The 26,633-nt window shown below is 32.7% G+C and overlaps 1 protein-coding gene across 9 annotated transcripts in view; it reads right to left on the reverse strand.

Moving 5' to 3' along the window:
• Positions 1 to 26,633, reverse strand: part of SMARCA2 (SWI/SNF related BAF chromatin remodeling complex subunit ATPase 2) — a 221,731-nt gene that overhangs the window by 120,097 nt on the left and 75,001 nt on the right. For all 9 annotated transcript variants that reach the window (XM_074280637.1, XM_074280641.1, XM_074280645.1 and 6 more), the window contains 10 exons: positions 24,581 to 24,634; positions 22,557 to 22,687; positions 22,233 to 22,290; positions 19,418 to 19,518; positions 19,113 to 19,260; positions 14,769 to 14,932; positions 12,378 to 12,444; positions 11,662 to 11,772; positions 8,178 to 8,420; positions 6,648 to 6,761 (listed from right to left, as the gene is read on the reverse strand). In XM_074280637.1, coding sequence (XP_074136738.1) covers positions 6,648 to 6,761; positions 8,178 to 8,420; positions 11,662 to 11,772; positions 12,378 to 12,444; positions 14,769 to 14,932; positions 19,113 to 19,260; positions 19,418 to 19,518; positions 22,233 to 22,290; positions 22,557 to 22,687; positions 24,581 to 24,634 — 1,191 coding nt within the window. The remainder of the gene's footprint in view (positions 1 to 6,647; positions 6,762 to 8,177; positions 8,421 to 11,661; positions 11,773 to 12,377; positions 12,445 to 14,768; positions 14,933 to 19,112; positions 19,261 to 19,417; positions 19,519 to 22,232; positions 22,291 to 22,556; positions 22,688 to 24,580; positions 24,635 to 26,633) is intronic.

Genomic DNA, 26,633 nt, shown 5'->3' on the forward strand with positions numbered 1-26,633 from the left:
CACAGACTGAGGGCAGGCAAGCCAGAGCAAGGCAGGCAGCTTACACAGCTCAGACCTGAGTGGGGAGGGGTATGTTCTCGGCCATTTCTTCAAAAAGACTTTTACCCCAATGCGGATACTCTGTCTTGGCAACAAGCCAGGAGCAGCAGAGAAAGTGTAAACACCAGAGGTAAAGAATAAAACCCAGAAATCTAGCTTCTGTCAGGACCTGGCCACCCCCACCCACAACCAGAGGGACTTAGTGCGTTCTCAGAGCCTCAGAGCGCAGACATAGCACAGCCATTGCTGTCCTGTTAGTGCCTTGCTACTATCTCCCTCAGTCTATAGAGGAAGCTCATTAACACCATCCAGCACCATCTCCCCCCAAAACAGACTGTTTCTTTGGTCAATTTGTTTTCTTCGATTCCCGCTCTGACAAAATGAACAAAAAATTTAAAAGGGCTCTAACCATTGACAGCTTCTTTGTGGAGAGACAGCAATCTTCAAATACTGAGGAGACTAAAAACAGACTGTCCCCAAAGGAATTCCCTAAAGGGGATGTGATCTGCTCCTCAATACAAAAGAATCTCATAGAGGAAATCAAAAAGGCTCTCACAAGAGAGCTAGAAGAGAAATGGGAAAAGGAAAGGAAGCTTGGCAAGAGAGCCTGGAGAAGTCATTCCACGCATTTAAATTTTAAAATTACATTTAATAAGAAGCCAGGGGAAAATAGACCAAAAAATAATTGGAAACTAAATAATCTTTATACTAAAGAATGATTGGGTAAAACAGCAAATCATAGACATAATTAATAACTTCACCCAAGAAAATGACAATAATGAGACATCATGCCAAAATGTGTGGGATACAGCCAAAGCAGTAATAAGGGGAAGTTTTATATCTCTAGAGGCCTATTTGCATAAAATAGAGAAAGAGAGGGTCAACAAATTGGGCTTACAACTAAAATTGTTAGAAAAAGGACAAATTTAAAACCCTCAGACAAACACAAAATTTGAAATTCTAAAAATATAAAAGGTGAGATTAATAAAATTGAAAGTAAAAAAAAACTATTAAATTAATTAATAAAACTAAGAGTTAGTTCTATAAAAAAACAACAAAATAGACAAACCCTTAGTAAATCTGATTTTAAAAAGGAAAGAGAAAAAGCAAACTGTTAGTTTTGAAAATGAAAAGGGAGAACAAACCACTAATGAAGAGGAAATTAGAACAATAGTTAGGAGCTACTTTGCTCAACTTTATGCCAATAAATTCGATAACTTAAATGAAATGGAAGAATACCTTCAAAAATATAGCTTGCCCAGATTAACAGAGGAAGAAATAAGTAGTCTAAATAGTCCCATTTCAGAAAAAGAAATAGAACAAGCTATTAACCAACTCCCTAAGAAAAAATCCCCAGGACCAGATGGATTTATATGTGAATTCTACCAAACATTTAAAGAACAACTAACTCCAATGCTATATAAACTATTTGAAAAAATAGGGATTGAAGGAATCCTACCAATTTCCTTTTATGACACAGACATGGTACTGATACCTAAACCAGGTGAAGAAAGAAAACTATAGACCAATCTCCTTAATGAATATTGATGCTAAAATCTTAAATAAGATATTAGCAAAAAGACTTCAGAAAATCATCCCCAGGATAATACACTATGATCAAGTAGGATTTATACCAGGAATGCAGGGCTGGTTTAATATTAAAAATAATATTAGTATAATTGACCATATTAATAATTAAATTAATAAAAACCATATGATCATCTCAATAGATGAAGAAAAAGCATTTGATAAAATCCAACATCTATTCCTACTAAAAAAGCTTGAGAGTATAGGAATAAATGGACTATTCCTTAAAATAATAAGGAGCATATATTTAAAACCATCAGTAAACATCATATGTAATGGCAATAAACTGGAACCATTCCTTGTAAAATCAAGTTGCCCACTATCACCATTACTATTCAATATAGTACTAGAAACGCTAGCCTTGGCAATAAGAGCCAAGAAAGAGATTCAAGGAATTAAGAGTAGGAAATGAGGAAATCAAACTATCACTCTTTGCAAATGACATGATGGTATACTTAGAGAACTCCAAAGACTCTTCTAAAAAGCTATTAGAAATAATTTAGAACTTTAGCAAAGTGGCAGGATACAAAATAAATCCACATAAATCCTCAGCATTTTTATACATTACCAACAAAATCCAAGAGCAAGAGATACAAAGAGAAATTCCATTCAAAATAACTGTCAAGAGAATAAAATATTTGGGAATATATCTACCAAAGGAAAATCAGGAATTATATGAGCAAAATTATGAAACACTTGCCACAAAAATAAAGTCAGATTTAAATAATTGGAAAGACATTGAGTGCTCTTGTATAGGCCGAGCAAATATAGTTAAGATGACAATACTCCCTAAACTAATCTATTTATTCAGTGCTATACCAATCAGACTCCCAAGAAACTATTTTAATGACCTAGAAAAAATAACAACAGAATTCATATGGAACAATAAAAGGTCGAGAATTTCAAGGAAAGTAATGAAAAAAAATTACCTGATCTAGAACTATATTATAAAGCAACAGTCACCAAAACCATTTGGTATTAGCTAAGAAATAGAGTAGTTGATCAGTGGAATGGGTTAGATTCACAGGGCAAGATAGTGAATAAAAATAGCAATCTAGTGTTTGACAAACCCAAAGATCCTAATTGTTGGGATAAGAATTCATTATTTGACAAAAACTGCTGGGAACACTGGAAATTAGTATGGCAGAAACTAGGCATGGACCCACACTTAACACCACACACTAAGATAAGATCAAAATGGGTCATTGATTAAGGCATAAAGAACGAGATCATAAATAAATTAGAGGAACATAGGATAGTATACCTCTCAGGTGGAGGTGGAAGGAATTTGTGTCCAAAGGAGAACTAGAGATCACTATTGATCACAAAATAGAAAATTTCGATTACTTCAAATTAAAGAGCTTTTGTACAAACAAAACTAATGCAAACAAGATTAGAAGGGAAGTAACAAATTAGGAAAACATTTTTACAGTTAAAGGTTCTGATAAAGGTTTCATCTCCAAATGACCTTAATTTATAAGAAATTCTCCAATTGAAAAATGGTCAAAGAATATGAACAGACAATTTTCAGATGATGAAATTAAAACCATTTCCACTCATATGAAAGAGTGTTCCAAATCACTATTGATCAGAGAGAGGCAAATTAAGACAACTCTGAGATACCAGTACACACCTGACAGATTGGCTAAGATGACTGGAACAAATAATGATGAATGTTGGAGGGGCTGTGGGAAAACTGGGACACTGATACATTGTTGGTGGCGTTGTAAAAGAATCCAACCATTCTGGAAAGCAATCTGGAATTATGCCCAAAAAGTTATCAAAATGTGCATACCCTTTGACCCAGCAGTACTACTACTGGGCTTATATCCCAAGGAAATACTAAAGAAGAGAAAGGGACCTGTATGTGCCAAAATGTTTGTCGCAACCCTTTTTGTAGTGGCTAGAAACTGGAAAATGAATGGATATCCATCAATTGGAGAATGGTTGGGTAAATTATGGTATATGAATGTTGCGGAATATTATTTTTCCATAAGAAATGACCAACAGGAGGAATACAGAGAGGCTTGGAGAGACTTACATTAACTGATGCTGAGTGAAACGAGCAGAACTAGGAGATAATTATACACTTCAACAATGATACTGTAAGAGGATGTAGTCTGATGGAAATGGATATCTTCAACATGGAGAAGATCTAATCCAATTCCAATTGATCAATGATGGACAGAATCAGCTACACCCAGAAAAGGAACACTGGGAAATGAGTGTAAACTGTGAGCATTTTTTTTTGTTGTTGTTTTTCTTCCCAGATTATGTTTACCTTCCGAATACAATTCTTCCTTTGTAACAACAACAACAACAACAACAACAACAAAATTCGGTTCTGCACATATATATTTTACCAAGCATATATACTGTAAGATATTTAATATGTATGGGAATGCCTGCCATCTAGAGGAGGGGGTGGAGGAAAGGAGGGGAAAAATTCAGAACAGAAGGGAGTACAAGGGATAATGTTGTAAAAAAAAATATTACCTATGCATATGTACTGTCAAAAAAAAGTTATGATAATAAATTAATTTAAAATATTTAAAGCTGGATCAAAAAAAACTATAATAATAGTAATAATAATAATTAAAGAAATAGATAAAATATGTTAGGAAGAAGGGGGAGTAAAAATGGGATAAGCTAGTGAAAATGGCTGAGTCATATTTTAGTTGATAACATAGGGAGCAATATGAGGAAATAGTAAATTACAATAGAAAAGGAGCTAGACTACAAAAATTTATCTTATTTTATTACTATGACATAGATATTATATCTTTTTTGATAATAGGTGCGATTTCTGAAAAGATAAGCCACAAAAAACAATTAGTAATTCAGGTAGCTTAAATATATTGAGGTACTTAAGTATACTGTAAGTATGGAGTTTTCTATAGAGGTTTGTAAGAGCATATTATTAAATCCTTATGAGATTAAAAATAAATCAGTTCTAATCCTAAAAAGTCCTAAAAAGATTCCAACAAATAAGACAAATAAGAATTAAACTATAATTTTTGTGGAACTAAAGCTAGTAAGCAATTTTTTTGTTTTTTATTTTTATCTTGTATTATTGCAGAAAAAATGTAATGAAGAATATGCAATTTAGCACACAAAACAAACTTCACAGCTAAGTGCTTCTTTGTCCCAGACCCATTTTAGAGATGACACGTTAGGGATTTTTAAAAAAATAGCTTCATTGCCATTTCGGCCCTAGCTGAAGAATAATGTCCTGTGATGCTCTTTACTTTTTCCTTTTGCAGACAATTGATTTCATTTAAGAATGCTGAGATAATGACCCTCAGTTGAAGAGACCATAGAAATTCAAATGGAAAGATCAACAGCCTGTCATGAATTCACAGTATGGGTTTAAAGAGTACACGAAGAAAAATGAGTAATATGGAAATGTTTTTACATAGTTACATAGGATAAGCAATATCAGATTTTTTATTGTTTTAAGAGAAAGGAAGGAGCAGGGAAGAATAGAATTCAGGACTCAAAACTTAAAAAAATATGATGAATATTAAAAATTGTTTTTACATGTAATTGGGGGGAAATAAAATATTACTGTTTTAAGTGTGTGAGGAAAGATCTTTATCTTTGTTATTCAAGCTTTCAGGGGCTAAAGTGGTTATGAACATCATTTTCATTTTCATTGTCACTACTATCTGACTTCTAAGGAGTAGGAAATTTAACAGAGAGAATGAATCTAGATTCTAGCTAAGTAAGCAGTCTTTTTTTTTCCTTTACAATATCATGCCAAATCCTTCTTAAAATGAACAGAATGAACCAATCTGTCTAAAAAAGAGAGGTGTTATACAAAGAATACAATGATATTTGCATAAAACATTTTAAAATGGGCCCATCAAAAGAGAAACCCACATCAAAAGACTTCATGTAGTAAATAGTATACTCTAGAAGGGAAATCAATTTTTAGGAAAAAATTAAAAATTTGATGGAGTTTAAAAGTTATTTTCGATAACTGTACTGAATTTGGAATTAATTTAAGAAATGCATTTGTCCCAAATTCCAAATCAAACCAAAAAAATCTAGTGCTTATTTAATGCACAGAGATTCTCCAAAAGCAATGAAAATTCAGGTGGTATAAAATCAGCTGCACTAAAGATAAAATATTTATTATATAGGGCTCAAATTAGGTCGTAAAAGGTTTCTGTCATTTGAAGGCTAACAAACTTTGAACACTTTTTCACATACAACTAAGCTTCTTGGTATTTTCAATGTCATCATCATTATCAGATATTTAATAAATACAAAAAGAGCCTGATAATATACAAGATACAATTTTGTTCCCTGTGACCTTAAGTAATAAACTTAATACTAAAAACTCTACTAGATTTATAAGTAAAAAAATTCTCTGAAGTTCTACAAATAAATGGAAACCATGGATATTCTAAAATGATTTTTTCAAAATGATAAGATTCTATACAAGTACCTGAAATCTAAAGTTATAATATAATATAATATAATATAATATAATATAATATAATATAATATAATATAATATAATATAATGTAATATAATATAAAATAGGCTTTAGAAAAATCAGCTAACTGAAAACAAAATGGTATATATCATTTAAAGAATAGTTCCAGTAACTCTTTGTGTAATGGTAGTTTGAATTATCCAATTCCTAGGGTTGACTGACCACTCATTGAGTTTCCTGAAGAATAGATTTTTGTATAAGTCCTGATTGGATTTGATGGCACTTCAGATCACTTCTAATTCTAAGATCCTGTGATTATTACAGTAAATTTTAGTAAAATAGAATCCTATCTCAAACAGTTTCTTGAAGTTAGACAGAAGACTCAGTAATTTAGCCCTTTTCTCTACATTAGACTTTCTGGTATTTTGTAGAACTATGAAGTATTATTATCTTATTTCTAATGGTATTTGGAATTAAACTGTAAGCATTTTAATGAACAAATTGTTTCAGAATCACAATTTCAAGCTGGGGAAGTTAATCAGGTATTTTTAAAATTCTTCAATGTGCCCCATATACCTTTTCTGGTAGCTGGGATTCCACTTCTTTCTTCAATCTCCTCAGCAGAAATGGCCTCAGCACTTTATGAAGACGTCTGATAATCAGTATAGTTTCTTCTTCATTTAAGTCCACCTACAAAAGATAATAGTGAATACAATATCAAATTTACTTAATCTTTTTTTTAAACATGCTACAAAATAGCTTTTTATGATGAGGTTTTAGTACATAATTGATAATTTCTTTTCAAAAACACTACCATCTAAAGCCAACTATGCCTAAATATACACATGACTAATATTTTTAAAAAATCAAATCATCAGCCCAAAGTATGTCCTTTACACACTCAGTCAGGATTGCCTGCAGTGGCATGTAATATAATAATATGGGTGTTTATTTTTCTTAATTTTCAAACAGAATTGGGTTTTTTTAGAAGTATGTTGCTTGTTTTAAAGCAACAATTAGCTTTAGAAAGGTCACTATCTTTCTGGGAATAGTAAATGTGGGATAGAGAAGATAGTAAAATATATAGAAAACTACTCAGAAAATATGGTATTGAACCTAAAATGGGCAAAATGACTATGGAGGTCAAGTTAGTTTTGGTATTACGGATTACTATAGGCATGATTTTCTTCATCTTTTCCCTATTCTCATTCTGATTCTTCTGAGAGTCATTCACTTTTTTCTTCTTATTCTTCTGTCTCACTTATTTGCTCTTCAGTAAGAAGATTCTAAGTTAGAGACTTCTAAAAAACTATCCACTATATTGGTTTCACTGTTTATATAAGTGCAATCCAATGATCTTACTGACTAAATGCAAAACTTCCCACATATGAGAGAGCTGAGAAATTCAAGCCAAATAATTTCCCTGAAATGCCTTGCTGTGGTAATGTACATCTGCTGCTAAGAAATCAGTACTCACAAGTTGTTGAGTTTGTTCCTCCTTCTTACAACAGTGTGTTTTCTCTCAGATATGAATCATGTAAGTTTGAACAATTAGTGAAATGTTTGAAGCTGTAGTCAAATATATAGGGGCCTCATTCTAATGTACACACACACATACATACTTTAGGCTGAGCCAGTCAAAATGAAAGGGGTTTTACACAAAATTTGCAGAAAAATGAGATGAGCTACATTTGACTCATAAATACTTTATGTGCAAGTTTTTGAAAGGCAACAAATGGTTTGAAAGGGGACTTGATTTTTTTCCTAGTTTAGTAGTAAAATGACCCAAAACATATTCAACAGGTCAGCTGCTTGTCTTTCCTTTGCTCTATTCATGTTTTACATTCCTATTGGTCAAAAATATTTGTGAAATCTAAAAGGCTTCTTGCTGAGGATGTTTACATAAATACATATAGTCAGTATGGCCCATATATTATGAAAATTGATTTTGGAGGAACAATTTATCTGTAATTAGCCTATGACTTATTCAAATTGGAGGCCATTATTTACAATATATCTGTTTTGAAATCCTCAGTAAGAAAGTCTATTTAATTTCAACTAAATGCTTTGTTATTTGCTATGAAAAATAAAAGGCTAAACTAGTACCCTTTCTCCAGTCATGGCAAAAGGGGCATTAAACCACTGCTCAAATGTGCTACAGCTCTTGAAAATTGTAGGAAGAAGAAAGTTAAGAAGGGCCCAGAGTTCTGGTAGTTTGTTCTGCAGCGGGGTCCCAGTCAAGAGAATCCGTCTTGGTGCCACATAATGAGTGTTCAGGACCTGAGTCAGCTTGCAGTGGTGATTCTTCATACGGTGGCCTTCATCTACTATCATGTACTTCCACCGGATCTATATCAGTGTAGGAAAATCATAACATGAACAAACTCTGAAAATTACAAATACTTTCAACATGTAGCTTGTCCATCATGCCAAAATGAAGTATGAGAAGATAAACAACACAAACTTCCTCTTCTTCAATAGATGTTTCCTACTAATAAAGGAATGACCTTTACAATAAACTGTCTATCTAAACCCTGGCCCGCCCCAGCACTGGGGGTGCTTTTTCCAGTAGGCCATAAGGCCTGTTCCAACCAATTATAATATCCTTTGGTGAAGCTGAAAAGATTCCTTGTATTCATTTTGTAGGTAGCACAAGAAGTCTTAGCATAGTAATTTATTAACAGGCACTTGTGGATGACATCATCTCTGTTTTAAGCCTTTGTCTTGGGCCGGCTATGCTATTTTTTATTGCTCTGGGGGATAAAAGTCAGAACAAAGCAAAAACCAAGATAAAGATACAGAGGCTTTGAAAATAAAGGCAATGCTAAACAATTCAGGAGAATATGGATGTTTGGAAGGAGTTATGGAGAAACAAGGAAAAGAAAGTAACATTTATATAGCACTTTAAGGTTTATAAATATTTTGCAAACTTTTTTTTTCCCCTTCAATCCTCATGACCCATTTTAAAGATAGAGAAAGTGAGGTTTAGAAAAGTTAAGTGACTTACTCACAGTCATACAAATATTAAGTATAATTTGACCCAAGATTCTTTCTTGATCCTGAATCTACTATTCTGTCCTCTATACTATGGAAACATAAGAGATAAGCATCAAGTTTCATCTGCAAAATAGAGGGTATAGCTTGCAAAAACATATACTCAAGCCACCTTCCCATTTCTGCTTCACCACCATTCCCCTTCTCTCAAATCATTCCACAATGCTAATCACATTCTGAAAGCAAGAATTTTATGGAATGTTCTTCTGTGCCTGTCCTTTTTCTTCTAAGCTATGCTCAGCAGTAACATTCAGAGGATTTAAATCCTTCTAGAGCAAGGGAAATATCTCACACTATATGGATGAAAGACTAAATGGTCTAAATCTCTTACTTCCTCATTACAAGTAAATCCAGGGGAAAAAATTAAAAGTACTTAGACTAGGAAATCCAGGCACAAAAATTGCTTAAAAAAACAAAAACAAAAATAAACAAACAAACAAAAAACCCAAAACCCTTTTTCTATTCTCTACAAACCACATGACCAGTGTTAAAATATTATGTATGTAGCAAACATGTAGTTGCTACAGCAGATAAAGCAGTTGCTAGCCAAAAGAACATGTAGAATAATATTTACATTTTAAACTATCTTCCTTACTAATGTAGTTTACAGAGAACTAGAATGGAAATCAAGAGATTTTTAATTGTTTTTTTCTGTCTGCCACTGACTAGGTTTGTGACCTTTGAGAAAGCCAATGAATCAATGTTTTAAGTCACAAAAAGGAAGCAATATATTTTACAACCAGAAATAACTAAAGACTGTTGAAAATCTTGTGTAAAAGAGAAACTAGGAAAAAAGAAATCGCATTACAAAATATTTTTATAATAATAACCTAAAGGTCTTGTTTTTTATTCTCCAAATTCTTCTGCAATGACAAGTAACAAGGTAACAATAGTATACTCAATGTCAGTTCAACTGACCAATTGATTCCGTTTCCTCATATGACACCTTCAAAGGAAATTTCAGGTTTTTTGAGCAAAGATTTAATAGAGAGGTGGCATAGCAATCATGAATACATCCACATTTCTAAGTTAAAAACAAACCAAAAAAAACAAAACAAAAAAAAATCTCAAAGAATGGGAAAATTACTTACAAATTATAAGATAATTTTAATATTTGTTCCATGAAAGTAAACTGTCACTACAGCACTTCAAATCATTTGTTCTATGTTTTATTTTTATTTTATTTTTTTTCCTTCTTAAATTAGTTTTTTTAATTTTTAAAATTGTATTAATTTTATAATTATAATTTTTTGACAGTACATATGCATGGGTAATTTTTTTTACAACATTATCCCTTGTATTCATTTTTCCAAATTTTCCCCTCCCTCCCTTTACCCCCTCCCCTAGATGACAGGCAATCCCATACATATTAAATTGTTACAGTATAACCTAGATATAATATATGTGTGTAAAACCAAATTTCTTATTGCATGGTAAGAATTGGATTCTGAAGGTATAAGTAACCTGGGTGTTCTATGTTTTAAATAAAGGCAATTTTGTATAGTGGATTGAGCAGTCTTGTAATAAAAAGACCTGGTACTGATGCTTTCTAGATATATATTGTTAGGCAAGTCATACAACCTCTCTGAGCCTCAGTTTATTTCTCTGTTAAATGGAGTTGATAGCAATTCTTATACTCACAGAATTATAGGGAAAGCATTTTGTAGAATATAAAGTCCTTATATAAATATAAGCTAATTTTAACTAACAAAAATAAAAAATATATTTCTAAATTTTAAAAATAGGGTTCTCTTTAAAGGCTAGCAGAAATTATACTAATTTAAGGTTATCCAGAACACAAGTGAAGAGTGGATTTAAGATAAAATAATTTTCCAAAGAAACAAATAAAAAGAAAATGAATCAATAATTCTAAGTAATAGCCCAACTTTTACCAGGTAATATCTGAAAATGGAAAAACATAGGAGTTATAGAAAGGATAATTGTTCATAGGGAGACAACAACCATATGGACAGTCTCTAATTTTGCTGGGAAGAGACAAAGGAAATAAAAGGGATGAATCTGAACTTCTGAAAATAATCCAGGGCAACAAAAATAATTCTGTCCTCCACTAGCAGGTTCAGAGCTATTAGGAAAGAAGTGACATTAAGGAATCCATGTGAAATTTTTATGAAGAGAAAACCAGTTATCCATATCAAAAGGATAGGGACAAGAATAATACAGTAAGTCTCAGAGTAAATAAGTAAACATAAAAGAAAGACTATGGCCATAAGATATCTATTATGCTTAAAAATAAGCATATGTCATATAATGATCCAAATATATATTAACTTGATTTTTCAAATTGTTTGAACTTTAATGAGGTGAGCTTTAATTGAACATAAAAAAATGAAAAGGTCAGCTAGATGGTGAAATAGATAGAGCACTAGCCCTGAACTCAGGAGGACCTGGGTTCAAATGCGGCCTCAGACACTTAACATTTCCTAACTGTGACCCTGGGCAAGTCACTTAACCCTAATTACTTCAGCAAAATAAATGAATAAATAAAAATAAAAAATAAAGGAAACGAAAACCATACCTTAGCAAGGATGTGCTTATCCTTTATAATGTACTCATAAGTAGTTAAAAGGACATTAAATTTTCCACTACGAAGTTGTGGAACAAGCGATCGGCGCATTGCAGGAGTGCCCTGAAAAGAAATAAGTATTTGTCCATCATTTCTCACCATCTTTGCTTAATAGGTAAAACTGTGACTGAATATGCATGTTATCATAAAGGGCTTGGATCAATGGCACACATCTGGATCCTTCCAGGCCCTGAAGAATGTTTGACCCAGTGAAGACCAAAAAAGGAATGAGAGTAAAGAAAATGACAGTGACCTTGTTGTGGAGAACGGGCTGCTGGATTGAAAAACGCCATTTCTATGGAAGTATTCAGCACGCAGGCGAGTGTCCTTGGTAATTGCTTGACTTTATAGGAACAGTTGGAACTGCAGGAGCCCGACAGTGAACCATTCAGCAATACACAGAATGTGCAGTATTTATCATTTGTATTACTCTCATCAGAAACCTTGCAATATGATAATTAACAATTTTCTTCAGCATTTCACTATCTGAAAGTAATTATGGTTTATTACAGTAATCTTCTTGGGATGATTAACTCTCACTGTTTAGTACATGATGTACATGACAAAACTTTACAACCAAATACAGTTCACAGATGTGCATATGGAATGAAGAAAATATGGTCTATTTTTACTTTTCCAGATTTGTATACAAAAGCAGCATTTCAAACCTTGTAAGAGATTTTCACCACAGAAGGAGCCCATTTGTCAAATTCATATGTCCAGTTAGATAAAGTCCTATAGAAGAAAAAAAAAAAAAAAGACACAGCATTTGCATGAATCAGTGGTCAAAAGTATACTTGTTTATTTGTAGCCTTCACCTTATAAAGTTCTCTAGTTTTTAATGATATGGGCAATGAAAGAAATTTAAATAAATACTGTTATAAACATTGTTTTTTAACATTACAAATCTATTTGAAAAATATACACCAAAAATCTTATATAAAGGAAAGCAGACTCATATATAGCTACTGAAAAGGAAAGCAAATTAACAATAAGATGTTTGTGAATATGATTCAGAATGTGAACTTCCAGAATGAATGTTGAATTCTCAAGAACTACAGACAATTTGAAAGTAAATGAGTTTTTTAAAAATACAAAGCAATGTGTATATATATATATATATATATATATATATATATATATATATATATATATATATATATATATATATATATATATATATATATATATATATAAGTATATATATATATATATTCCATAAAGAAGCTGGTGTGTGTGTGTGTGTTTGTTGTGTGTTTATGTGTGTGTGTGATATACAGAGACAGAGAAGAGACAGAAAGAAAGAAACACAGAGAGAAAAAAAAGAGAAACTGACAATGATAAAGACAGAGAGAGACATGTAGAGAAAGCTCTTCAACGTAAGTTAAAACAAATTTTCTAATATTGTACTAAAGTGGAACTTGTGTTCTATATGAAAATTATTTTCAAGAAGTATATTGATTTAAAAAACCAACAAAATGCTGAGGTCATGAGGATTGAATTAGTAGTCAGAGAACTTTAGACTTAGATTTCAGTTCTATCACCTGTGTGACCTTGGAGAAGTGATTCTGTCTCTCTTGTGATGGTGAAATTGGAAATAATTAAAGAAATAGAGCTTTGAGCTTCCAAGAATAATGACTTACTACTAAGCAATGAATTCCAAATGCATTTAACAAATTGGAACCAGGTCTCCTTAGCTTGGTACTAGACCCCAGATACAGGAGGAAACAAATTTTTATTCTTTAAAAAATAACAATAAGCAGATTACAAAATAGGATATATAATTAGATTATCTTATTTCTTATTGGTGGACAGATTAAGGGCTTTCCAGTTTGAAAGGGAGAGAATGAATAGGTGAAATTCCCTGAAATCAGAAAAGTGTCTATATTCAATCAAAGGCACAAAGAAACAGTGGGCTGGGACTGACTGGGCCAGTTTTCAAATAATTCACATGGATAGCTTGAGATATAAAATTGTGAGAAAACTCATTGCATCAATCTTTGAACAACCTAGGTCCTTAGTAAAGAGTTTCTACATAGTAGGCAGGGGTTTGTCTGACGTACCAGTCATGGAGGGCTAGATTGAAACAAAGCAACAAAGTTTTCTTACAATTCCATGACTGAATAAAATTTTCTCATAAGACAGAACCAAGTACTAGAACCAATGAACTAGTTCCAGAATTGAATCATAAGAGGACATCAGTGTGATTCATAATTCCCACAAATCCTTCAATGTAGACTTCAGTTCCTAATCTATAAAATGAGGAGATTGAATTAAATGACCTTGAAGGTTCCTACCAGCTCTAAATGATCCCATTCCATTCATCTGAGAGAGAAAAATCACTATATTATTTTTATACAAGGTGGTTTCTTATTCAAATAATGCTGTAACTTAAAGAGAAAAAAATTTATTTTTACACAAGTTCAAATGTATAAAACCAGTGAGCAAAACCCAAATAAAGATAATGATAAAATGACATGTGAATCCACACATAGACTCTTAAGAGAATCTTTATGGGATTTTTAGGCCTTAGATAGAAGAGGAAAGAGTGGACATAAAGACATAGCACAAAGAGAAGTATACAAGTTCATAACTCCAAGCACTGAATTGCTTACAATTCAGTTCAACATGAATTATGTAAAATATTTACATTTAGGGTGGAATATTTTTTAAAAGGTGATCAAATGAGATAGAAGTCAATTCAATTTGACATTTTCTAGCATCTATCATATTCTAGGGGCTTTTAAAGCTATAATCTGTCTTTTAAACACTTAGGGAATGTTTAAAAAGTATTTCCTCCTAAGTTGTTCACTTAAGGAATAAGTACTAAATTATATCATACACAATGGCTACTGAATTAATGGAACAGTAATGAAAAAAGCATTGGATTCCATTGCCTATACTAGCCAATAACTTGGTGATTTGAGGGGAATGTTTTTAGTCAGAATATATATTATCTGATTGCTTACTAAATTTTACCATTAACATAAAACAAGGGCAAGCAATTAATAGGCTTGTCTACAATGCACAGAAAGATAAGTATGGAATTCTTTACTTACGAAAGGGGAACAATGATAAGATAGGGTCCATTGAGTCTTTTGTGCTCCATCAGATAAGTGATGAGTGCAATAGTCTGTATGGTCTTTCCTAGCCCCATTTCATCAGCTAAAATTCCATTCAAATTGTTATTATACAGTGAAACCATCCATTCTAGGCCCTGGAGCTGAAATGAAGAATAATTGCTTCAATTATCCAAGAACTGCACAGGTAATTAATACTAATGCAAGTGAAATAAAGCTCTGACTTCTTAACTTTTTAGTTCTGTATATTCGGGTTTCCCATTATAGAACATGGGGAAACACCAGCACAAAAAAAAAAAATCATTTAAAGTATGAACTTTTAATCACCATTACCATTTGGGAGGTGCTGCATGTTAATCAGATTTAGAATAACCTATTGTGGCATGTGACAGGATCTTTAAGCAGCTTTCTTATTCATTTTTACTTAACATTGGAATTCATGGGTTCATGGAATTCTAAAATTATTTCAGAATTCTGAATCCAAACCCAGCACTTAAAACAAACCAACCAACCAACCATAAAGTTGGTCTTTACAAGGGTGAGAGAAAATCAGAGAAAATCTGTGTAGTAACCTATCTTTCTTTTCATGATAATAATTTCTCTGCCAGGAGGCACAGGAACACTATTCTGGGAGTAGTGGAACTCCTTCCTGGAAATGGAACTACACAACTATGCATGGAAAATCTGCAATGTGGGCAACATATGGTCAGGTAATTGGAAGCTGACTGCATAATATTTTTGAAATATACTTTTCCCATACCAAAAAACTGATACATACTAAATCAAATTCTCAACTATTCACACAAAAGGGGAAAAAAGGAATTACATAAACAATCCAACAATTTGTTATTGTTGTTGTTGCTGTTTAAATACTAATCTTAAAATCTGGGATGTTGTTTGGTTTGGTTTGGTTTGGTTTGGTTTAGTTTGGTAAAATATTTTTATGAAATGCACTCTTTTTTTGTGAAGGAAACAGAATTACCTAAAACCAGATTGTTTATGCACATATCAGTATTAATACAGATTTTCAATCCATAATGAATTGAAAATTGAAGTGGAGCATATTTGGAAAAATGCAGCATATTCCATTGTCTGAAATTATTTCATGCTATCAGAGCCCATCTTTTTTACAATAATATTTACCTAAAGAGACTATATAGTTATAAATCATGGATAGACTAGGATCTCAAAAGAATTACCAATGTAGGTGATCCAAAGGAATGATAAAAAGATTCTTGTTGAATATAAATAAACTGTAGCTTATTAACAACTATGATTTGTTTGCAAGAAGTGACATAAAAGATGTAAAACCAGAAAAGAAGATGTGTCATTCATGGGATAACAATGAGGGATGACAAACTAACAGCCCAAATGTTTTCCTAGTAGAGAAGTGATGAGGTGGGACTCCTTAAGATGGTGGAAAATGGAGTCATTTATTTCCTCTTTACATAATGTAACAAAAACAACACTGTATGTGGGACCACATAAATAACTTGCTATTATCCATAGTTTGCCACCTGGTATCACTCTTCTACCTGGTATCACTCTGCTTCAATCTCAAAAACAGGTTGTCACCGCTCCTTGACTTCTCAGGAAGGCTGAGAGCCCTTATGGGAGATGGGGAGCCGAACTAGACATTGTTAGCAGGTTGCCTCTGGGCTGAAGAGTCTTATACCTTACCCAGAGTTTCCCCAATGACTGTGACCCTCTACATGGTATGACCAGAGAGAAGGCTTTCTGGGAGGTGACCTTTTGACTAAGCTTTTTTAAGTTGGATTTTAATAGACAAATAGGGGAAAGCATCCTTCATCTAAGGTCTCTAAACATCCTCTCCAGTCTCCCAAAAGCCAGCACTGTGCATTGTTCCCTGCAGGTAGCTATAAAATACTTGAATTTAATTTTATTGGAGGGAATAATATCCATAAACACAAAGCAAATCACATAAGATACATTCAATAGGCAAGTAGTCAAGTTTGATTACATCATAGGGTTTCTGAAAGGAAGAGATGGGAGAACTGGAAAGATAGTAATGATAGGTATTGCCCAAATGTCTCCAAGATGGGGGAGAAAAACGACTTGAAACTGTAAAAACTTGAGTGTCAATCATCCATAAGCAAATAATTAAGAAGTTTCCTTTGCAGAGTTGATCTGATGAATTCTGATACTCCATGGGACACGATCTGAGGTTTCATGAACAATTTCAGTGCTCACTATTTTGCTTCTAAAACATAGCATATGAAATGTATCAAAATGCTTCTTATATATAATACTTTTTTAGTATGAAAATCATTTTGTAACATTTGTCAAGCCCCTAATTTCTCCCAGGAATATCCCTTAAACTAATATTTATATGTTCTGCCTATACATTTTAATCCCAAGTGTCCCATGATTAAAAGAGCTGGAAAACACTATACTATGTGTTATGTTTTGAGAAAAAATGAAAAAAAAAAAAAAACACAAAGAAAAAAACAGGAATCGTGATATATTCACTCATTTCATCAGGGTAATTACATGCCAAAGATAGGTTTTTACACTGAATCCTATGCTTGATTCTCTTACTCTTACACAATTCCGTAAAGTGTAAATTAATCTATTAAAATTGCAAAGTAATAATCAAACTCACTCTCAACCATCAAGATGTCAAGAAAGCAAAAGGCCATTTTGAAGTTACATAAAATTCAAGACAAATGTTATTTTATACTTTTAATTTCATTAGTTTAACATGGCCTTTAAAGAAAGTGGGCCCTCACTATAAAAATGGAAATCATATTGTAGGAGGGAAAATGAGTCTTTCTCCAGTTTGTAACTCAGAAAACAACTGTTTATTTCTTAGAGCAAATTTTATTCAGAGTACACACTATTAACCTACTTTTCACTCATCTAGAAAGAGCATGTTGGCATACTCTGTCCTTTTTAGGTAAATTACCTAATTTCTCTTTAAATAAGCCTTAAATAAACAATTTATAATCCCTCTTCTTTCTTATTTCTTGCTGGTAGTGGATAAAATGGATAGGTGATTCTGTCTTAAGACATGATGTCACCATTTTTAACTTCTCCTTAAACTGTTTATAAAGATTTCTGTAATCTAACAAGTTTGGACCACTGAGCAAATGGTATTGTTGAAAATGATGATGGCTCCTTTTTGATAGTCTAAAGGACTCTTAAAACTTGAATCAGTAAAAGCAAACTAGCCTAGGGGACAACAGAGGTACAGAAAGTCAAACTGAAGTTTATGCAAATTAACAGCCTAATGCTGGTAAAAAGTAGTCAAGCTTTCCTAGTCTTTCATTTCTTCATCTATAAAATGAGGGAGTTGGAATCAACTATCCTGAAAGATCATTCCAGCTCTATATCTGTGATCTAATAGATCTGTGATGTAATAGATATTTCCTATGTTAGAATATAATACTAAATTCAATGGTAAAAAGAATATGTTTTCAGTTTGCCTATCAGTTGAAATATAAAATGTTAATCTAACGTTTCATAAAACCAAATGTATTATAAAGTCTTAATGGTTTACTCCAGTGAAAAAAGATGACAATAGTCATTGTCATGGAGGCAGCAATTAACGAAATGTTTGAAGTTAGGGGTTCTTCTTAAGGGAAAGTGAGTTTATTTCAAGACAAAACATTAAATTTTTATATATCTACAAAGTAAATCTATACTTAATTTCCTCAAATAAAAATTATTTCTAAAATTCTAAATATATTGAAAAAGAAAAATGGTTCCTACTAATGTTCTTTGGGAAAGAATGCATTAGGTCATATAATTAACATATCTAGAAATGGAAGGGATTTTAAAGGCTATCAAAATGAGACCCTTCATTTTTTTCACAATTAATGAAACCGAAGACTCAGAATTTAAGTGATTTGCCAAATGTTACCCAGCTGGTTATGGTCCTTCTTTCTCAATGAGGACCAAAATGTCTTCACACTGTTTGTATTGAGTTAAGGTGTCTGATTATGGCTGATCAGACCAATGTGAGCTTTTGAAGGCTCTGCCACAGGTCAGACACAAATAATCCTTATGCTAACTTTGTGCATCTTGTGTTTCCTAATAAGTGACTGAGAGAAGATTAGAACTCAGGCATTCCAGATTCCTAGTCTATTTCTCTATCTACTATTACATTCCAACTCCCAGGTGAATGATTTATTGCTATACTTCAATACTACAGATTATTTTCAGCTTTTAATTGCTTTTCACACAATTTGTCTTTAAGCAACAGTAGTAAACACAACATGTATAAGATATATACCCAATTTTAAAAAAATAGACAAAATAATTTGTGTCAGCTCACAAAGAAAACCCAAACCACATTTTTACCTGATAATGCTTTAGGGTGCCATTAATGAGAAGAGCAGACTGCTTTTCTACCCTCTCTGATATTGCATGAGCTACAGTATAGTAGGACTGGGACCCTCTAGCACTATACTGCATACTGTATTCATCATCCACGTCTTGCTTGGCAGTCCTGATAGAGAAAGTGAAGAGGAATTCTATTCAGACATTCATGCCATGTGGATATGTTTTATGTCAGCATTTTGAGGTTTCAAGAGTTCTTAGAGACAATATAGAGTTTGCCAATTCTAAAATTCCCAGTTTCAGCAAAGTGGAAAAATGGTACTCACTCAATGATCTGCTTAGCATCCTTCTCAGAAACTTCTTCACTATTTGGATCAAGAAGTATTTTCTCTTCAGTTTCTTGTCTGCTCAATTCCTCTTCATCATCCTAAAGAAAAATCCAGAAACTAGAAAAATAGTGCTGTGGCAGAGCTTTCTCTATTGCATTCATTTTTGAAAACACATTATATGCCAAAATAAATACAACAAACAATATAAACTCAAAGAGTTTTCTATTTAAAGCAGGGGTAAGAGCTAATTCTTCAGATTTCTTGAAATGATGAGCTCACACGACTGAAGAGAAGGGGTTATCAAATTCAATCCCTGGTTCCCAGGAAAACATAACTATCTAGAGGAACCAGGAAAACATAACTGTGTAGAGGAGCTGCTGTTTAATCATTGCTGCATTACTTAAATTCTTTTAGAGCATATTTGTTCTCCTTTTCTTCTTTCTGGTACTATTTAATACTTATTATTTCTAAGGATTTCAGGCAAGACTATCAATAACTCTGTTACTTAATCATTATTCCACTTCAAGAGTTTCAAACTTTCATTAAATTATTTTACTAAAATTTATAAGAATTCAAGCCATTCTCCAATTGATAAATGGTCAAAAGATATGAACTAACAATTTTCAGATGATGAAATTGAAACTATTTCTAGTCATGTGAAAAGGTGTTCCAAATCACTATTGATCAGAGAAATGCAAATTAAGACAACTCTGAGATACCACTACACACTTCTCAGATTAGCTAAAATGACAGGAAAAGATAATGAGGAATGTTGGAGGCGATGTGAGAAAACTGGGACGTTGATACATTGTTGGTGGAATTGTGAATGGATCCAACCATTCTGGAGAGCAGTTTGCAACTATGTATGCCCAAAGAGTTATCAAAATGTGCATACCCTTTGATCCAGCAGTGTTACTACTGGCCTTATATCCCAAAATGATCTGACAGGAGAGAAAGGGATCCACATGTGCAAAAATGTTTGTGGCAGCATTTTTGTAGTGGCAAGAAACTGGAAGATGAATGGATGTCCATCAATTGGAGAATGGCTGAATAAATTATGATATATGAATGTTATAGAATATTATTGTTCTGTAAGAAACTCTAAGCAGGGATGATTTCAGAGAGGCCTGGAGAGACTTACATGAACTAATGCTAAGTGAAATGAGCAGAACCAGGAGATGACTGCACATGGCAACAATAAGGTTATTAATTCTGATGCATGTGGTTCTCTTCAATAATGAGATGATTGAGGCCAGTTCTAATGGTCTTGTGATGAAGAGAGCCATGTACACTCAGAGAGAGGACTGTGGTAATTGATTGTTGATCACAACATAGTTATCTTCACTTTTTTTGTTGTTGTTTGGTTGCATTTTATCTTCTTTCTCATTTTTTTTTGGTTTTATTTGATTTTTCTTGTGCAGCAAGATAATTATATAAATATGTATTCATATATTATGTTTAACATATATTGGACTACATATATTGGACATTTAGGGTAGGGGGTTGGAGAAGGGGGGGATTGGAATGCAAGGTTTTTGCAAGATTAATGCTGAAGAATTATCCATGCATATGTTTTGAAAAATAAAAAGCTTTAATAAAGGAAACAATAATATAGGAAGACAATTCAAAAAAAGTTTATATGAGAATCAAGCTTAAACATTAACAAGGAATACCATTATCAAACAAAAATAATATCACACTTCCAACAAATGTTGTTCCTATTTCTTGAGTCTAATTTTTGGATATGCAATAAATATTATCTCCAAAAGAGAAATACAATGTTCTTTCTTTAGGGAAGTAAGTATATCAAGAGAAAGGAAACATTAAGGCCCTTTTGAAAGAAGTCTCAGGATCATCCAAGAATCAAGAGGTGTCAAACTAAAGCCTTATCCCAATGTTTACCAATCTTAAGCATGATGCCCAAAGAAATGGCAAAATTCAACTTCCATAAACTGCTCTTTAAAACCATAGGATTTACTTACTTATTTTCCCTGTTAATTTTTCTCTTCTTCAGCTGTCCCCAAATTTTTCTGTGGTCACTTCATCTTAATGGCAACTTTCTCTCTTTATGATGCCACATCATTGTTTTAAAATGATGCATTTGCTTTCTCCCTAGCAGTCCCAACTATCAGAAATGTCATTATTAGTGAGATTACTAGTGAGATTAGTGAGATTATTAGTGAGATCTTGCTAATATCCTATTGTCTCTCAATTGTAATCCTTCTCTGGGAGGAGATTTCTTTTCTGTAGATCCTTTTCTCTGGGAGCAGGTTTCTTGGGAGGCTTCTGGAGACTCCAGCCAGAGCGAAGGTAGAATCTTGGATCCTCTTCTTCTTCTTCCTGAATCCTGGCTCTGTATCTCCTCCAGCTTTTGTCCTTATCCCAATCCCGACTGCTTCCTTTCAGATTGCCTTCCAAACCCAATGTCCCAGGAGGCAGCCTTGGTGGCTCCTTATATTCTCCCAGAGAATGGGTTTGTGAGTACTCCCAGGGGCTTGTGGGAACTCCTATAACCAATGAACTTGCTTCTTTGAACTAAAGGTGTGAACTCTGAGCTAGAGAATTGTTAAGTACCAGGCTAAATTAAACAACCAAGTTATCACCTAGTAATCCTAACAAGATCTGCTGTATGCTAATCCAGAAGACCAGCAGCTAGCAAAATGGTTTTTAGAGCTATTTCTCAATTGAAAGTGACTAATGATTTTAAGAGGCAGGAAGAAGTAGAAAGTTAGACATAGGGAGAATTCAAGGATAAGTTTCTTTCCCTATCTACAATCAAAGCAATATACAGAAAAGAAATACAGATACGTACCTCCTCCTCATATTCAGAATCACTCTCTTCACTATCAGATCTAGGGGCAACTTCATAACTACAGAAGAAGGGAGAAAAAGAGATAGAAAGGAAAGTTATTTCTTTGATTCATCCATTAATATTTATGCATATTTATATTCTATGTATTGATGATAAATATGGTTAATTATTAGTTTTCATGGGAAGTAGACAATAAGTCAGATTCAAATACTATTAAAAGGTCAACCAAAGTCTAAAGAAGGGAGAGAACATCAATAACTTATAACATAATTTGAAAGATAAAACAAAACAAAAACACTTTTTTTTTTTGTTCCAACAACTCACCCAGGATTCATTTCTAACCAAGCATCCAGTTGACTTGCTTTAGGGGCTTCCGGTCCAAGAAGAACTTTGCCAGTTTCTGTGTGAGTCACTTTTACAGGAAGATCGCTCATCTGACTGCTTTCATCTATTGGCTACCAAGGGAAGACAAAAGTCACCATTTGATGGCAATTACAAACATGACTTCTATGAATGAAGGAAAACAAATTGCCACAATCCATTTGGGCCCTTGTAATGGCTTCCTTGTTGTTTACCAGAGGCTTATTTTCTTTCCCATCATTCTACATGTTTTTGCAGTAGCCTGCAAGTAACCGATGTGTTACAAAATTATTTCTTCATGACCAATCTAGGAGTTAGGAAGTATAAGTAGTATTACTTCTACTTTTCATATGAAAAGTTCTATAATTTGTGCCAGGTTTGATCTACATACTTCCAAATTCATATCCAAAGCTGATCACTCTACTACCTCAGTGTCATGTAACTAAATGTGTTAGTACTCATTTGGTAGTGACAAAAACAACTTTGACTGAAGTTGAAGAACTATTTCTAAGTTCTTTGCTAAAAAAAATCAAGCAAGTAAATAAATTGCAGGAGGCACATTTAAGCCTACCAAAGAGAATAAACACTTTTCCTTGAAATTTAGAGGGCAAATGGATACATGTGCAAATGAATATGTGACTTTGGTCTTTTCAAAACCTAGTGATACCAGAAAGCAAGTTTAAGAGAGCAGTTCACACTCTTATTTGAAAAGTATTTTCCCAAAAGTTAATAATTCAAATTATCTATTACTTATGATTAACTTTTCCCAAAGACATTTTAGTTGAAAAGGAGAAAAGGAGAAGAAAAGATCTGCTTGGTACCCCTTTATTCCTACTTATTGTAACAGCAAATGCTAGAAGGCATCAGAAATCAACCAATGGCAGATGAACAAACACTATAAGTAGTGATGTCCATCAAAAAAAAATCTCTTCAAAAAGAAAAGAAGTGCCTAAAATCCATCTCATTCCTTTGCTGTATTGTGCTAAAACTGATCATGAAAACCATTACCTTGCAGAGCAAAATGAAACTCCCTCCCTTGTTAATGTAAAAGGGCATCTGGATACCACTTCACTTGTTGAAGGAAATCTACCATTTATCATAATTTCACATGAAATATCCTATTTCGTTATCTTTCACTATTCTAATATAGCTTGTTTTTATTGTTTGTGTCACGCCATAAAGAAAACGAAATGATTTTCTCTAGAAGGCAAAACTTTTGAAATCACATCCTTAACATAGGGAGTTCTATTTTGTCATTTCTTTTAACCACCAGATTATGTACAAGGCACACTCATTTTATAAACTCTCATATAACATGTGAGGATCTGTTAAGATATAGAGCAATATGCATCACATATCCAGGAGCAGTGACTCATTTTGAGAAAAGAGAATGTCTATATCTTGTTACATGCTAAATTGGCTCACTTTCTCCTTCTTAACATACCATCTTACATTCATAATTTCTTATAAATTATTACTTTAATACCTTTTTTTCTATTGAAAGTTTATGTCAAATTGGTAACCTTTTCTGTTGAAGTGTTAGCTTTTAAATATATATATATATATATATATAAAGATATATACATATATATCTACAAAACATGGAAAATAAAATATTTCAAATGTTGACATGGAAATAAAATTTTAAATTCACATCATTTTAATGTAAGGGACAGAATCATAGCATGAAAGAAGCAGCAGCAACAATAATAGCTAGTATTTATATTGAATTTTAAAGGTTTTTGAAAGTACTTTTCAAATCTTACCCAGTGCAATCCTCACAACAACCCTGAGAGGTAGGTTCCATTATCATCCCAATGTTAAAGATGAGAAAACTCAGGCAGAGGTCAAGGAATGCTGTTAGTAACATCTGAGGCTGACTTTGAACTCAAGTCTTCCTAAGACCAATGGGTCCAGCTCTCTATCCTCATCATGCCACCTATCTCCTTCCATTCAGTAGGTGGTAGAGAGTCAGTAGAAATTCTTACCTCCCCATCTGGTCCCAGGCCAGACTCCATTCCCTCAGCATTCTCTTGCTCCTTCTGCAACAAAGTCAATTCATTTATCACGTTTCAATCAACAATTCAGAGATCTGATACTAAATAATTATTTTTCAGTATTTCATTACTACATATATCTTAATAAGATTTTAAATGCTAAAATGTGAACCATGGTTTTGAATCAGAACATCAAACAGGGATAGAACATTTAAAAATATATCAGCAAGTGGTACAAAGTGAAATAAAATTAATGCCCTAGGAAGAGTCTAAAAAGTCTTGATTATACTACAAATCATTAATCACTGTGCTCCTCTCCCCTGTGCTTTATATTTCCTGACTGGTGACAATGAAAGGTATGGGAGAGCTGACCTAGAGACTGAAATTGTACATTTTTAACTTGTGATTTGATGTCATGGAGCCTTTGCTCATTAGAGCTACTTCCCTATCATCAAATCTCAAATTCAATATAGAAAATTTCCTTTTTCCCTAAGTCCTATGGAGCATCGATCAAAGCACACATTGAACAAGCCTGGTAACTTGTACATTGTGAAATTCAAGAGAATGTAAAATGATATTACTTATTGAAATGCCTCCCTTTACTGTGTTATATGTGCTTTCATTTTTACATAATTCTAACAAAGAAAAACCTCCACTTGAATTTTAGGGAGGAGGCAGAAACAAGAAGAACTAAGTGCTTGTATTGCTTGAACATTTTTAAAAATAATATCACTTCAGATATTACATGCATGTGAAACAAAAAAGGAAAGTTGACATTTCTGTATCTATGGTAATCTGATGCTGGATATGCCAAATACAGACTAAACAGTGCTTTCATATATAATCGACAATTTGACAAGTAAGAGTTACTGTGTCTTTACCATAAGAAATCGACATTACTGCTAAATAATGAAATGGAAAATTTTCCTTCCTTTGCTTTATCAGGTTGCTTTTAATGAGACCTTTATCTTCTGAGTGCTTTAGCTGATTTATATATATATATATATATATATATATATATATATATACATAAAATGATATAGAAGCAACAATTAATCAGTTTGTTTGCTTAAGTAACTCCTTTTGTGATACATTTTTACCTAACAAGAAAATTATTTGTCTCCTGAAAAAAGCATAACCTCCTCTTGAGGAGCCAAGACTTCTCCCCACAGTATATTCATTTTCCTCCTTTAAATTATATCTTGATTATTTTTATGGTTATATGGTTATTATATGCTGGGATTACATTGATTTACAAATACCTTAAATGGTTATTTTTGATCTGTAATATCATCTCTCTATACTGTATAAGGTTGCATGATTTCATATTTATTGAGAAAAGGTATACAAAATGAAAAATAAAGCAACAAAAATAGCTCACAATTTTAAAAAATAACAACAAAAGCATTGCTATTGACATAATTATCTCCTTAGACAAATCTCCCTGGGTGAAATATACAGCTGGTTTAAAATGTTTTTATTAACTGGTAACAATTCAATTATTTGCCATGTGAAAAAAAAAAAAAAAAAAAAGGTAAGGATCACAGAATTTCAAGCTGGAATAATAACAGTGCTTGTAAACAAGAGAAAATTAGACAAAAATTTAAATCCAACCCTCTTCATTTTGTAGATAAGGAAATTAAGGTCTGAGAAAGGTAAAGTAACTTACCTACAATCACTAGTGTGTAGTGTGTAGAGTATGCAGAACTAACTTTCAAATTCTGGTCCTGTGTTCCTTCCATTTGAATCTTATGTTCCTTCAATTTCATCACTTATACACTTATGTTATGTAGAGTGGTTTTTTTTTGGCGTTTATTTTTGAATATAGTATATATATATATATATATATATATACATATACTGAGAAATTCTATCTCTCCTAAGTTGTGTCATTTTTTCCCATTAAGCACAAAAAAATTACAGGATTAAAAAAGCAGAATAGAACATAGAAATCATCAACAACAACAGTGATATCAAACTCAAACAAAAGAGGAACTCCTCATACACTTTACTTTGCATCAATTCATATAGGTCTTTCCACCAT

Source organism: Sminthopsis crassicaudata, chromosome 1 (assembly GCF_048593235.1).
Source record: "Sminthopsis crassicaudata isolate SCR6 chromosome 1, ASM4859323v1, whole genome shotgun sequence".
Taxonomy (NCBI): domain Eukaryota; kingdom Metazoa; phylum Chordata; class Mammalia; order Dasyuromorphia; family Dasyuridae; genus Sminthopsis; species Sminthopsis crassicaudata.